This window comes from Aegilops tauschii, chromosome 1 (genome assembly GCF_002575655.3).
Source record: "Aegilops tauschii subsp. strangulata cultivar AL8/78 chromosome 1, Aet v6.0, whole genome shotgun sequence".
NCBI classification, from domain to species: domain Eukaryota; kingdom Viridiplantae; phylum Streptophyta; class Magnoliopsida; order Poales; family Poaceae; genus Aegilops; species Aegilops tauschii.
Window position 1 is genome coordinate 28,826,540 of NC_053035.3, and position 12,960 is coordinate 28,839,499.

A 12,960-nucleotide genomic window follows, 5' to 3' on the forward strand; every position below is an offset into this window, starting at 1 on the left:
TGTGTGATATTTGGGCTCTTAACATAGACCTTTCGACGAAGATGCGGAATATAAAAGCTAGTGCAGCGTCCGTGCGATCGCTGTGCCGATCACGGGAAGGCGGAAGTAGCCGGCCCTGAGCTGTGCTTGTGCAATCAGGCAAGAATCTTGTCCAGCCTGTTGCTGCATTGCAGTCCACCCTGGGCTGAAGATTAAACATGACAAGCAGGAGTATTTTCTCAAATGAAAATTGAAAAAAAATACATGACAAGTCTATATATAAGAAATTAAGAACCGATGGCGATGACAGCCCCGTGCGTTGCTTGCTGTCAACGGTGGTGCGCTGCGCACCCGTTGTGATCTCGAGCCATCGGTGCCGCCGCATCGACCCATGTAACATGTAGCGTATACCACATGCATGTTGCCAGCCTAAACTCATTGACCCCCATTAATCAAATCAAATCAAAGATCAATCACAAGCGCAAAGCAATCCACACGAGTTCTGACTTGTCACCAGCTCTGCTCTGACCATTTCATTTCGATGTCGTCTCGCAAAAGAAACCGCAGATTAATTAAGAAAGAAAGCCGCGAAATTCGTTCGTTCGGTGCGTGTGAAGGAATCGCTCTGGCCGGCTTGAACATGGCACCTCCCAAATCCCAAATTCCGCAACAAGTGGCGACGGGCCCCTGGCTGGAAGTCAAAGCCGGGGCGTACGTTGCGTGAAGCCAACAACAACACGCACGTTCCTTCAAGAGCGAGCCAGCGTTTTCTGAATCTCGCCTTTTTGTGCTGCTACTACTAGCTAGCTACCACCTTGAATTTCCTTGCATGGATGCATCGGGAGCGGGCAGGCAGGCGTCTCGTACCTGCCGCTAGACTTGAGAATTTGACCCGGCCTCCAACAACCTGGAAGCTAGCACCGTGGAGTACGTAGCTCATACGCAAACCTCGAATTTTTTATCGCTAAACAATGGAGTATCACGAGCGTTTCCCGGCTTCTACTCGAGCTGATAGATAGCTAGCTAGTCAGTGTACGTATATCCAGCTAGCTAGCGCGTAGGAGTAAGAAGGAGGAGTAGTAAAACCGGTGCCACGCTTCCGTGAAGGCGGGATCACCGGCACCGGCCCATTTCATCGCTCGCTAGCAGCTGGCTCAGGAGTCCCATGGAAGCAACCGCCCCGCCCTCTTAACGCCACATTGAATCCCAATCAACGCCAGCGTCCGTCCCCTCCTCCACCATAGGCCATAGCCAACCCCGCAAGCTTCCTCGACCGGCCAGCTTCGTACGCTCGTGCAGAGCCAGTGCGACGTCCATCTCCTGCCACCCGGCTGGTCTGGCTAGGTAGCTAGCTACCGCCTTGTCATCGGCTCCTCGCGCGCCCCATGACTCCCCAGGCCTGCGCGCGGAGGCCATGAGACGACCCGGCGGCGCCGCTCCCGTCGTCGTCCTCCTCCTCTGGCTCGCCGCGCTCACCTTCGCCTTCCACGGCTGCGGCGGCGGCCTCCTTGTCAGGCGCGGAAGCTCGGTGGCCGTCGAGCGGGATCGTCGTCCGGCCTCTCTTCCCAGGAAGATGCTTCTCGCCGTGGAGAGCCAGAGCCTCGACCCCTCGTCGGCCGCCGGTGCTCCACAGGATCAACACCACCACCACCATCACCACCATCATCGTGGTGGTCACCACCATCGTCAACGGCACCACCGCCTCCCCAGCAAATGGAACTGGCAGAGAGTCCCGCCGTCCGCCGCTCCCGGGGACGGCCAGGAGATCGACCCGCGGTACGGCGTGGAGAAGAGGCTCGTTCCAACAGGCCCGAACCCGTTGCATCACTGAGGTTCATGGCCGCGGGGCTTCCATCCATGGGCGATTTTTCATGTACTTATCCTGATCATCAGAAGCTGCAAAAGCTTTGCAAGGGAGAGGGAGAAAAAGAACCGAAATTTTACTAGCTATGGTACATATGAATTATTATTGTGTTGTTGTTGTTGAGTATGAAATCTTCCTCTTTTTCCGTTTCTAGGTTGTCCATTCTTTGATTTTCTCTGCTACATGATCAAAATCTTGGCATGAATAAGACGAGTGCTGCAGGTGACATTTGCATGTACTACTGTATAAGATTATTTGCAGTGATCTGTAATTACTTCACTTTGTTCTTTTTACTGATTGGGGAACCGATGTATATGCGCCTGGTCGTTGAGTGTATTGCATTGCTCCCAAGAACTTGACAATAGATTGAAAATTAAATCTCGAATTATGTATTGAGCCTTTTTTTAGGCAAAAATGTATTGGGCCTTATAAACACGAACAGAAGGAGTGAACATGTTCATGGACAGACTGGCCCAAAGGCCTGGGCCCAAAAGCCTAACATCCAGGCAAAATCTGCTATGTTGTTAAAAAAATAGGTATAACATGGAGTATATTGTATTTGTATACCCCCAAAATGACTATTTTAAAAAAAATTGACAACCATGACTAAATATATCTCCTAGACTCCACGGACCGAGTAGCAAAACATCTCACGTGGTTTGGATATCTGTATATATAGAAAGAATCTTTCAAGTAGTCACGAATCCATTGTCGTCCAGCCCGGTTAGGATACCTGGCTTTCACCCAGGCGACCCGGGTTCAAATCCCGGCAATGGAGTATTTTTTCTTAACTTCTGCGGTGTGCTGCGTTTTATTTTGAATATATACCAAATCCCGGCAATGGAGCATTTCTTTTTCTTACTATAATCTTCTGCAGTGTGCTGTGTTTTATACCCAATCCCGGCAATGGAGCCTTTTTTCTTTTCTTTTTATAAACTTCTGCGGTGTGCTGCGTTTTATTCTGAATATATACCAAAAAATTAGCCCTTGCTAAGCTAAAAAAATATGGTTTGAACTTGCTACTTGTACGAGAAAACTTAGATGGTTTAAACTTGTTACAAAGGAGAATTTTTTTTCTTTTTATGAACTTCTGCAGTTTGCTGCGTTTTATTCTAAATATATACCCAAAATTTAGCCATTGCTAAGCTAAAAAAAATATGGTTTGAACTTGTTATTTGTATGAGAAAACTTACATGGTTTAAACTTGTTATTTTTACGAGAAAACTTAGCTGATTTTCATTGACTAGTAAGCTTACACATGTGTTGCACGACAACACACTAGAAAATTATTTTCAAATTCATCTAGTTATTACGTAGGCCATCTTCAAGGCGGACCTGTAAATCTCCCGCAACCGTTCGAACAACGCTGTCCGGACCGGGGAAGTCATCCAACGCGGGTCTGTATCGGTCCACGAAGCGCTCCAGATGCATTTTCTCCAGCAAACTGGAGACAAACGCGGGAGGTTTATGTGAGTCCGAACTGATCCTAAGCCCGCTTCTGACCGTCCTGGCCCACCAAACACCTCCTTCTGCGCGCGTTCCCGCCCGGTGCCAACTGCCCGCATTCATGCCGCTGTAGAGCGCGTCGCTCCATATTGAGCGGATGCGACCTCTCACTAGCGTCGGCATTGAAGCAGCTCGTTGGCCCAGGGCACCGCCCGCGACGCCTCTTCGGTGTCCGCGCTTGTTCAGTGCGAGAGACGCGTGACTGGACAGGACAAATATCTTCCACCCCCGTCCAATGCCTCGTCCGTTGATACGTCTCCAACGTATCTATAATTTTTTATTGTTTCATGCTATTATATTATCTATTTTGAATGTTTCATATGCATTAGTATGCTATTTTATATTATTTTTGAGACTAACCTATTAACCTAGAGCCCAGTGTCAGTTCCTGTGTTTTTCCCTGTTTTTGAGTTTCGTAGAAAAGGAATACCAAACGGAGTCCAAACACTATTGCAGGATGCTGCTAACGCGACACTACGATCAGAGACCCTTTGACAAAACTGTGTGTGATGCATTAATCGCAAACGGTGATGTAAAAAACCGTCAAAAAAGGTGCAAAACGTTTGCGATGGATGATACATCAAACACGGTTCAGATTTTAGTTGCATGTGCGACGAGGGGCATACGGTTGATCTGTACGAACTGTTTGCAATGAGACAAAACAACAGAAATGGGCAGCCAGATCAAGGTGTCTGCGATATATGGCATACAGTTCACTCCGATGAACCGTTTGCGATGATTGAGGTGAACACAAACGATTCGGCGTAACAATATGTGTGTGATACCCGGCAAACAGGTCGGTAATCAGAATTGTGTGCGATCATTATAGATAGCCCATGCGGTCCTTTTTTATGAATTGTGTGCTCGTCAGGGCACACAGTTCAACAAACCAACCTGTGGGCAATAATGTAGAAGATCTCTGTCGAATACATATTACTAACCGTCTGCAATGAGATTGACAGGATAAACACAGATATATACAGTCTGCTTAATTTAGTCCTTCTTCTTCTTGTTGTTGATGTTGGATGGCCCCGCGACATCGTCTTGGCGAGGACGCTTCTTGCCGCTGACCGTTGGCTTTTCATCGCCGCCGCCGTCGTCATCGTCGTTGCTGTCGTCCTCCTCCTCCTCCTTGTTCGACCATTCCTCCTCATTATCATCGTCGTCCTCTTCTTCGTCCTCCAACAGCTCCTCGTCCGTCTGGTTGTCGTCTGATAACTCCGTAGGCGGCGTCCCTTCCATGAACCGGATATAATCGAGGTCTGGACTCGACGCCGGACTCATGGAAGACGAGCGGGATGATTCCGATGTTGACCTATCATCGGGCGCCAGACTGCTGGCCGAACTGTCGTCCTCACTGTCGCTCGACATGGCTGCAGAGTGTGTGCCAGTGTCTAGCGCGGCCTGCTGGGGATGATGAAGATGGTGGACACTTAAGCGGGGTATGCAGAGAAGAGGAACTGCCAATTGAAGCGGGGGTTGACGTATTATCTAACCGCTGATATAATCAACTGCAATTATTTGTACCCAGTCGCTCCAAATTCCCGGGGTTGCGCGGGACTCCTATTGGCTATTTGGCTGGTCTCCTTTTTCAGGACAAAAACAAGGAAGGGGTTTTGGGATTATGCACCGGTACCGGTACGAACGGAGTAGGACAGTTGGCAAGCAATACATTGAGCTCTTCTTATTGATAAAGCCAGTAATAATCAAACTAGAAAGGAAAAGAAAAAAGACAAAGAAAAATATCTGCACGAATCTTCGCGTAACATTAATGGCATAGGACCTAGATGTGCATTACTTAGAGCACATCTAGATGTGCTTTAGCAATACTGTCAAACAAAACCCCTAATCATCATTGCAAACAGCGCATAGAACATGGTTAATGCGACAACCACAACTACACATGCTAGTTCCTTCTTGTCTCTTTATTTCATCTGTTGCCTGTGATCGATTCTTTCTTGCTTCATCGTACTGATTGTACATTCCAGATCAGCCAGTTTCTTCTTCAGCTTTATGTTATCTTCTGCGAGCTTGGTGATAACACTCCGAGCCCTGCCATGCCATTCTTCATCCAGCCAGTTAACAAAGGCACAAGCCTCATATCCCTGCCAATGTTAAATAGTATTCTGGATGAGTGGTGGCATTAACTGAAGTAAATTAATGAACTTAATTAGCACTAACCTCTAAGGGGCAACTAAGAAACCGCCTGCCAATGTCAAATCCCTCTGTGCATACACGTCGAGCGGGAGTGTGCCCGTGCACACAACTCAGCTTTTGGTACTTCTCGGTGGCGCAAAACTCGGAGTCGAACTCGTGTTGCAGGAGTCTGGAGTCATGCTCCGGATCCGGCGGCAGATCGCTTTCCTGGGGGAGGGGGGGTCATTCAGGACGGATTCAGCAAGGAGCTATACTTTGGACATGCTAAAATAGATCGGGATAGATTGGAACCTGACAGGACAATTCGGATCCGTAGTACACTTGCCTTCTGATAACCTTAGGCAAGTGCTCGGCGGCGACCACCGTCGTGTCGGCGATACGAGCAGGAGCAGCCGCACTGAAACCATCAGCACCACTCATCCGCATTCCCCCAATGTCAGCGCCACGCGAGGGAATTTGGAGGCTCTGTAGGGATTTGGGGGAAATGGGGAAACTGTGGAGATAAGCTAACGGTCGGGAACTACTTATGGCACTATACGTTGTATACGGCACACTGTTTATACATGTCGTTTGTGTGTTAGGTATTACAATGTCACACACGATTTCCGCACCAAACCGTGTGAGAAGACAACGTAGGTTAGACACGGTTGCCGTTACATAACCGTATGTGATGTACTACCCTGTCCATATAATTGAGTTACAGTGACATACCGTGTAAACAGCCGCTATGCGGATATCCGTAAAAAACCCGCTCTGTGTATAGAGATGGCGGCGGCGGCCTAGGCAGCAGCTACCGGAGAAGAGGTCAATACTCGGTCGGTGGGCGATGGCGGCGTCATAGGAGGTCAATCCTCGGTCTGCAGCGGGAGATAAGAGGAGCTCAACCATCGAGGTCGGCGGCGGCGTGATTCGAGCACATCCATCGCGGTCGATGGTGGGATAGTGGAGGTCGAACTTCAGGCGGCAGCCGCACTAAGCTTTACTCCTCGACCCTGCTGTCTCGGCGTGCCACCGCATCGCGCTTGTCTGTCTGCTGGGTGGAGGTCGCCGCGTGGCTAATTAATTAAGGTATTCTTTTCGTGAGTGGCTTAATTAAGGTATTCAATTCCTAAGGGTAGTGTTGTACTAGTACTCTGCGTGTAAATTGACTGGCCATTAATTTTTGTCATTGCACGTCTGGATAACAACATGGAGCGCCCTCAGTAATTATTAAAATAAACCCTTGTGATTTATGCACGCATCTTTGGGCAGCAGTTAATCCGTGTATTAATATTGTTGTTTTGTTTTTAATTACCATTCGTGTGCTGCAGATGGGACGATCTCGATGAATGAAGAATCAGAAAACCGCAGATTTTATCAGTGGCGTGACAGAGTTCATGAATTTGGCTGAAAGTACAAAGAGAAGAATTGGTGATGCGGATTACATCCTGTGTTCATGTACTGATTGTGCCAATACAGAGTAACATGAAGTTGCAGATGTCCAGATGCACTTAGTCTCTAGGGGATTCATGGATGGATATACACGTTGGACCAAAAACTGTGAAGAGGAGGTCATGGATGAAGATACCGAGGGCAGCGATATGCCAAACCCCGATCAGTGTCACATGGATGTTGAATCTAACATCAGGGCAGAGGCGTCAAGCTACCAATGGAACACCGGAAAGCCGAAACGCCCACTGGAAAACCAAGACGTCGACGCAGATGACGACGATCTTGATATGCCAGATTTTGCTGCTATGATTGCAGATTTCGAGGGCCCAAAAAATGATATGATTGGGTACAAGAATCTGCCAACCATTGATGCGGACTCCAAGAAAGAATTGTATCCAAGTTGCAAAAAGAAATATTCCAGGTTGAGTGCCACCCTGGCGCTTCTCAGATTTAAAGCAGCAAACGGTCTATCAAACAAGGGCTACACAGAGATGTTAGGTATTTTCAAAGAAATTCTTCCGGAAGATAATGTGCTCCCCAGAAGCACGAATGAAGCGAAGAAAATTGTTTGCCCATTGGAACTTGAAGTACAGAAGATACATGCTTGTGTGAATGACTGTATATTGTACCATGGTGAGTACAAAGATTTGCGTGCAGGTCCCACATGCAAGCATGCACGATACAAGCGCAGGAGAGCAAAGGACAAGTACAAATTGGACGACGAGATCAAGACAGGAATCCCGTTCAAGGTTGTTTGGTACTTGCCTTTAATTCCAAGGTTAAGGCATTTGTTTGCAAACCCTAGAGAGGCAAAGAGGTTGCGGTGGCATCATGATGAGAGAATTGCGGATAGGTTTATGAGGCACCCGAAAGATGGGGCTCAGTGGGAATTAATTGACAACAAGTTTGAAAATTTTGCCAAGGATCCTAGAAGTATAAGGCTCGGGGAGTGTACTGACGGGATAAATCCTTTTGGCGATATGAGCACCAATCACAGCACATGGCCGGTGCTTCTGTGCATATATAACCTAGCTCCTTGGTTGTGTATGAAGAAAAAATACATTATGATGTCAATGATTATCCAAGGCCCGAAGCAAACTGGAAATGACATCGACATTTACTTTCAGCTACTGGTAGAAGAACTGCTGATAGTGTGGATAGATGCGCCTGCTGTAAAATGTTATGATGCTTACAGAAAGGAGATTTTCAATCTACATGCGATGCTGGTGCACACCATTCAAGATATGCCGGTATTAGGCAACACATCGGGGCAGAAAACAAAGGGAGATGTAGGGTGTGTCACATGCATGGATAGGACAGCTAGCAGAAGACTTCCCAACTCACGCAAAACAGTGTATTTGTGTAATCATAGGTTCTTGCGGAGAAATCACCCATACCGAAAGATGAAAGCTGAATTTCATGGTACGGCAGAGGCAGGTGCGGGCCCAAGACCCTATGACGGGGAGGTGGTCCACAACATGGCTAAAACAATTAATGTTGTGCTTGGCAAGAACCACCCTTTGACGGTGAAACAAACACCCAAGGGTCAAGTGTTTAAGAAGAAATCGGTGTTCTGGAAATTACCTTACTGGGAGATTCTACGTGTACGTCACTGCATCGATGTCATGCACGTAGAGAAGAACGTATGTGAAAGCATCCTTGGTACTCTGCTCAAGATTAAAGGTAAAAGAAAGGATGGTGACGGTGACGGTTCACGGCTCGATATGCTTGCTGATCAATCAAAACGCAAGAGTGAAGCAGAAGATGATGACAAATTCATCAAAGCTCGCCAGAGTTACAATTTCAGTACAAAAGAAGCAACACAGTTCTTCACCTATTTGTTGTCAGTTAAGACACCCTCTTCCTACTGCGCAAACATCAGAAGTCTCGTGGATGTGAGCTCAGGTAAAATGAAGTTGGGACACATGATTCCACATAATGTTGACACAAATCCTCCCGGTGGCCATCAGGAATCTAATGGACAAACATATAAGAAACACACTCACTGACCTCTGTGATTTCTTCTACCAACTATAGCAGAAAGTTGTAAATCCTGAAGAGTTGGATCATATGCAAGATGATATTGCAAGAATATTGTCCAACCTAGAGATGTTTTTCCCACTGTCATTCTTTGATGTCATGGTCCATCTCACTGTGCACCTTGTCGACGAGATAAAGTATTGTGGTCCTGTGTTTCTTTGCAACATGTATCCCTTCGAGCGGTTCATGAGAATACTGAAGCGCTTTTGTCGGAACCGAAACCATCCAGAGGCAAGCATTCTACAAGGTCATACCGCGGAGGAGGTGGTTGAGTTTTGCACCGAATACATGAAACAAAGACCTATAGGTTTGCCCCTCTCTCGCCACGAGGGAAGGCTGAAAGGTGAGCCGGTCCTTGCTGGCACGCAAATGGCTGCCCGGAGAATTGGCATAGAAAGCCCATTTGACGGTACTGCTTAACAGCCCAGTTCTCATCGCTTATTCCAAAGAACACTTGGTGGAGATACGCATCAGCTTCTTACCAATGGTGCCTTCATCAGATGTGGAGATGAAGAAGCACACCAAGAACTACGCCGAATGGCTGAAGAACCGTTTGGCACAAGGATCCATCGATGACATTGCTACGTGGTTGGCACAAAAGCCATCACCTACGGTGTTGACGTACCAAGCATATGACATAAATGGATACACATTCTACATTGAGGAACGTGATTAGAAGACCTCGTATCAGAACATCTCTGTTCAAATAGAATGCATGACTGTAAATGAAGCTGATAAAAGGGTATACTATGGAACCATCAAAGAGATTTGGGAGCTTGACTATGTGAAAGTTAAGGTGGCATTATTCAGGTGCGCATGGATCCCTCTTGGTCAGGTAAGGATTGATGAGTACAGGAAGACTTGTGTTAACAGGACGACGATGGCATATCACGCGGACCCATTCATTCTTGCCAGCGATGCTATCCAGATTTTCTTTGTGGAAGACCCCTTGCATAAGAACGACCATTTAGCGATGCATGGAAAGAGAAGGGTACTGGATGTCGACGATGTTGCCGATGAGGACGAGTACGATGAATTAGATGAGTTGCCAGCCAAGGGATCACGCACCCATGTAACAGAGCAGCGTAAAATCATCAAAAATCCCAAGTTCATTCGGGGTCAACTTAATGATCCCAGTTCCCCCATGTACATGGGAATTAAGCCGTAAGACTAGTCTTTATGCCTACCCTGCAACTTAATTCTTTCAATTTAGAACTGTCGTGTGTACTGAATTTGTGAGTTATGCCCGGTTTTCTGTTGATGTAAGAACCGTTAATATGTTGACCTTGATATGCTGTCAGCTCAGGTAATGAATATGAACTGTTTTTTGTTATTATTATTATTATTATATCATAGAGGTAGCACACTCAATTGATCTCACTACAGTATGTGTGAACAAAAATATGCAATCTGGTTTGCGAATAGCACACAGTTCGTTGATGAAAGCCGTGTGCCGACCAAACCCCGCCACCCCGCCCACGATCCGAGTCGTGCTTTCTGATTGGCCAGAACCCAAACCCCACGGATTGTACGTCTGCACCGTTGATTGCTCCCAGATCGAACGACGATCCTCATCCCTTTCGACAGCACATGCAGTTCCGGTTGTAATTTTATTTTTATGCACAAAATGCACGTTAATCTCAAAAAATGTCTTAAATATAGCTAACGATACCTGAAATGCGCCAGAAAATCAAACCCGTGGTATAATGGTGATTGCGTGCCGTGGAAATTTTTATGAGGCCAAACGATGAAGTCATCGGCCACAGGAGTTTGAATTGGCACGTCTCCTTTTGGAAAACCATGATCCCTCATGTGAGATGCTCCGGTTTGGAAGGAGCGGTCATCAAAACTTGTGCCAAACTTTACCAAAATTTTTTCCACGGGGTCATGAGAGCACGCCACAGGCACACATCAATTTTGATGATGTCCAACTCCATCTGAATTTCCTGTAATTAAAATACCAACAAGGGCTATGCCAGTGGCCGCACCTCGCGGCCGAAATGTTTGAAACTTCTCCCCGCTTCTCGAACAAACGGATGAAAACTCACAAAGCGACGCACAAATGATCTGTACACCTTTGCTAGGCTGATAGTAAGGGGGTATCATGGCTAGTATCATGCATGCCAACTAGGCAATTTTGATGAGCTGTCATAGAATTAATTAAATGAAGAAAGAGAGGGTTAAGTATCATATCATGAAACCGTATCATAATAAATGCTATGCTACTATATGTCATGCATGACAATATAAATAAAGTACTACATATGAAACCAGCTATTCTACGATACTATGCATTAGAGCAAGTACACAATAGAGTGACATAAGACTAGCCACAATGGGTAGTAACATAGAATGTTACTACCTTTATAGTGGGGAGTAACATATGTGTAGTAACATGCAACACTTCATGTATTAGGCTATAGACTCATCTTGCCTTGAGATGTGTGATGTTACTCATACTACTAGTAAGACTACCCACGGTGGGAGTAACATAGGTAGTAACATCACACATATCTAGATAAAATAGATGATGTGGCAAGCAATAAATGAAGAGATGGAGGAAAGTGGTAACATAGCTAGTTACTAGTAGTATGAGTAACATCACACATATCAAGGCAAAATGAGTCTATAGCCTAATAAATGAAGTGTTGCATGTTACCACACATATGTTACTCCCCATTATAGAGGTAGTAACATAGACTAGTAACATGTGCATGTTACTAGTCTATGTTACTACCCATTGTGGCTAGTCTAACTAGATATGTTACCACTTTCCTCTCTTTCTTCATTTATTGCTTGCCACATCATCTATTTTATCTAGATACGTGTGATACTATCTATGTTACTCCCACTGTGGGTAGTCTAAGCAGGCTATAAGGAATAGAACAATATATATGTGCTTATTAGTTGGAGGAAAGAGAAGAGAAGCGGGCTCTTGGTTAGTAGAGCCAGCTGCAACACGAGACCCAAGACACTTTGTGAGGATGTAAGGTGGGCTACCTATTGATAAACTAGTATGTATACAAAACTTATTATTGTACATGCCCGCTAAGAGGTTGGTTGTATATGACATGGCAACTTCTTATAGCCGGCCCTTGGCTGTATTATTAACCATGCTCTTAGTGAGGTAGCTAGTATATCATAGATGACTAGCTAGTATCAGACTAGCAACAGTGGGAGTAACTTCTGTTGGGGAACGTAGTAATTTCAAAAATTTCCTACGCACACGCAAGATCATGGTGATGCATAGCACGAGAGGGGAGAGTGTCGTCCACGTACCCTCGTAGACCGTTAAGCGGAAGCGTTATGACAACGCGGTTGATGTAGTCGTACGTCTTCACGATCGACCGATCCTCAGTACCGAACGTAAGTCACCTCCGCGTTCAGCACACGTTCAGCTCGGTGACGTCCCGCGAACTCACGATCTAGTAGAGCTCGAGGGAGAATTTCGTCAGCACGACGGCGTGGTGACGATGTTGATGAAGCTACCGTCGCAGGGCTTCGCCTAAGCACCGCTACGATATGACCGAGGTGGATTATGGTGGAGGGGGGGCACCGCACACGGCTAAAAGATTTGTTGTGTCTATGGGGTGCCCCGCTGCCCCCGTATATAAAGGAGCTAGGGGGAGGCGGCCGGCCAAGGAGGAGGGCGCCCCAAGGGGGGGAGTCCTACTCCCACCGGGAGTAGGACTCCTCCTTTCCTAGTAGGAGTAGGAGAAGGGAAGGAAGGGAGAGAGGAAGAGAAGGAAAATGGGGGGCGCCGCCCCCTCCTTGTCCAATTCGGACTAGAGGGGGAGGGGGCGCGACTGCCCTGGCCGCCCCTCCTCTTCTCCCACTAAGGCCTTTTAGGCCCAATATACTCCCCGGGGGGGTTCCGGTAACCCCCCGGTACTCCGGTATATGTCCGAAACCTCCTGAAACACTTTCGGTGTCCGACCATAGTCGTCCAATATATCGATCTTTACGTCTCGACCATTTCGAGA

At 46.8% G+C, this 12,960-nt stretch overlaps 1 protein-coding gene, 1 non-coding gene and 1 pseudogene across 2 annotated transcripts; all 3 read left to right on the plus strand.

The window, feature by feature from the left end:
* Positions 1 to 12,960, plus strand: part of LOC141027131 (uncharacterized) — a 282,578-nt pseudogene that overhangs the window by 116,348 nt on the left and 153,270 nt on the right.
* LOC109741527 (protein FON2 SPARE1) lies at positions 911 to 2,122 on the plus strand. Its single transcript, XM_020300617.3, has one exon. It carries the CDS (start codon positions 1,394 to 1,396, stop codon positions 1,808 to 1,810), a length of 417 nt encoding a protein of 138 aa, XP_020156206.1. The 5' UTR covers positions 911 to 1,393; the 3' UTR covers positions 1,811 to 2,122.
* On the plus strand, positions 2,548 to 2,621 carry TRNAE-UUC (transfer RNA glutamic acid (anticodon UUC)). Its single transcript has one exon. It is a non-coding gene; the product is annotated as a tRNA-Glu (tRNA).

Bases quoted from the DNA above. Each gene is read 5' to 3' on its own strand.
- LOC109741527 (XM_020300617.3), top strand. From the start codon at position 1,394: ATGAGACGACCCGGCGGCGCCGCTCCCGTCGTCGTCCTCCTCCTCTGG.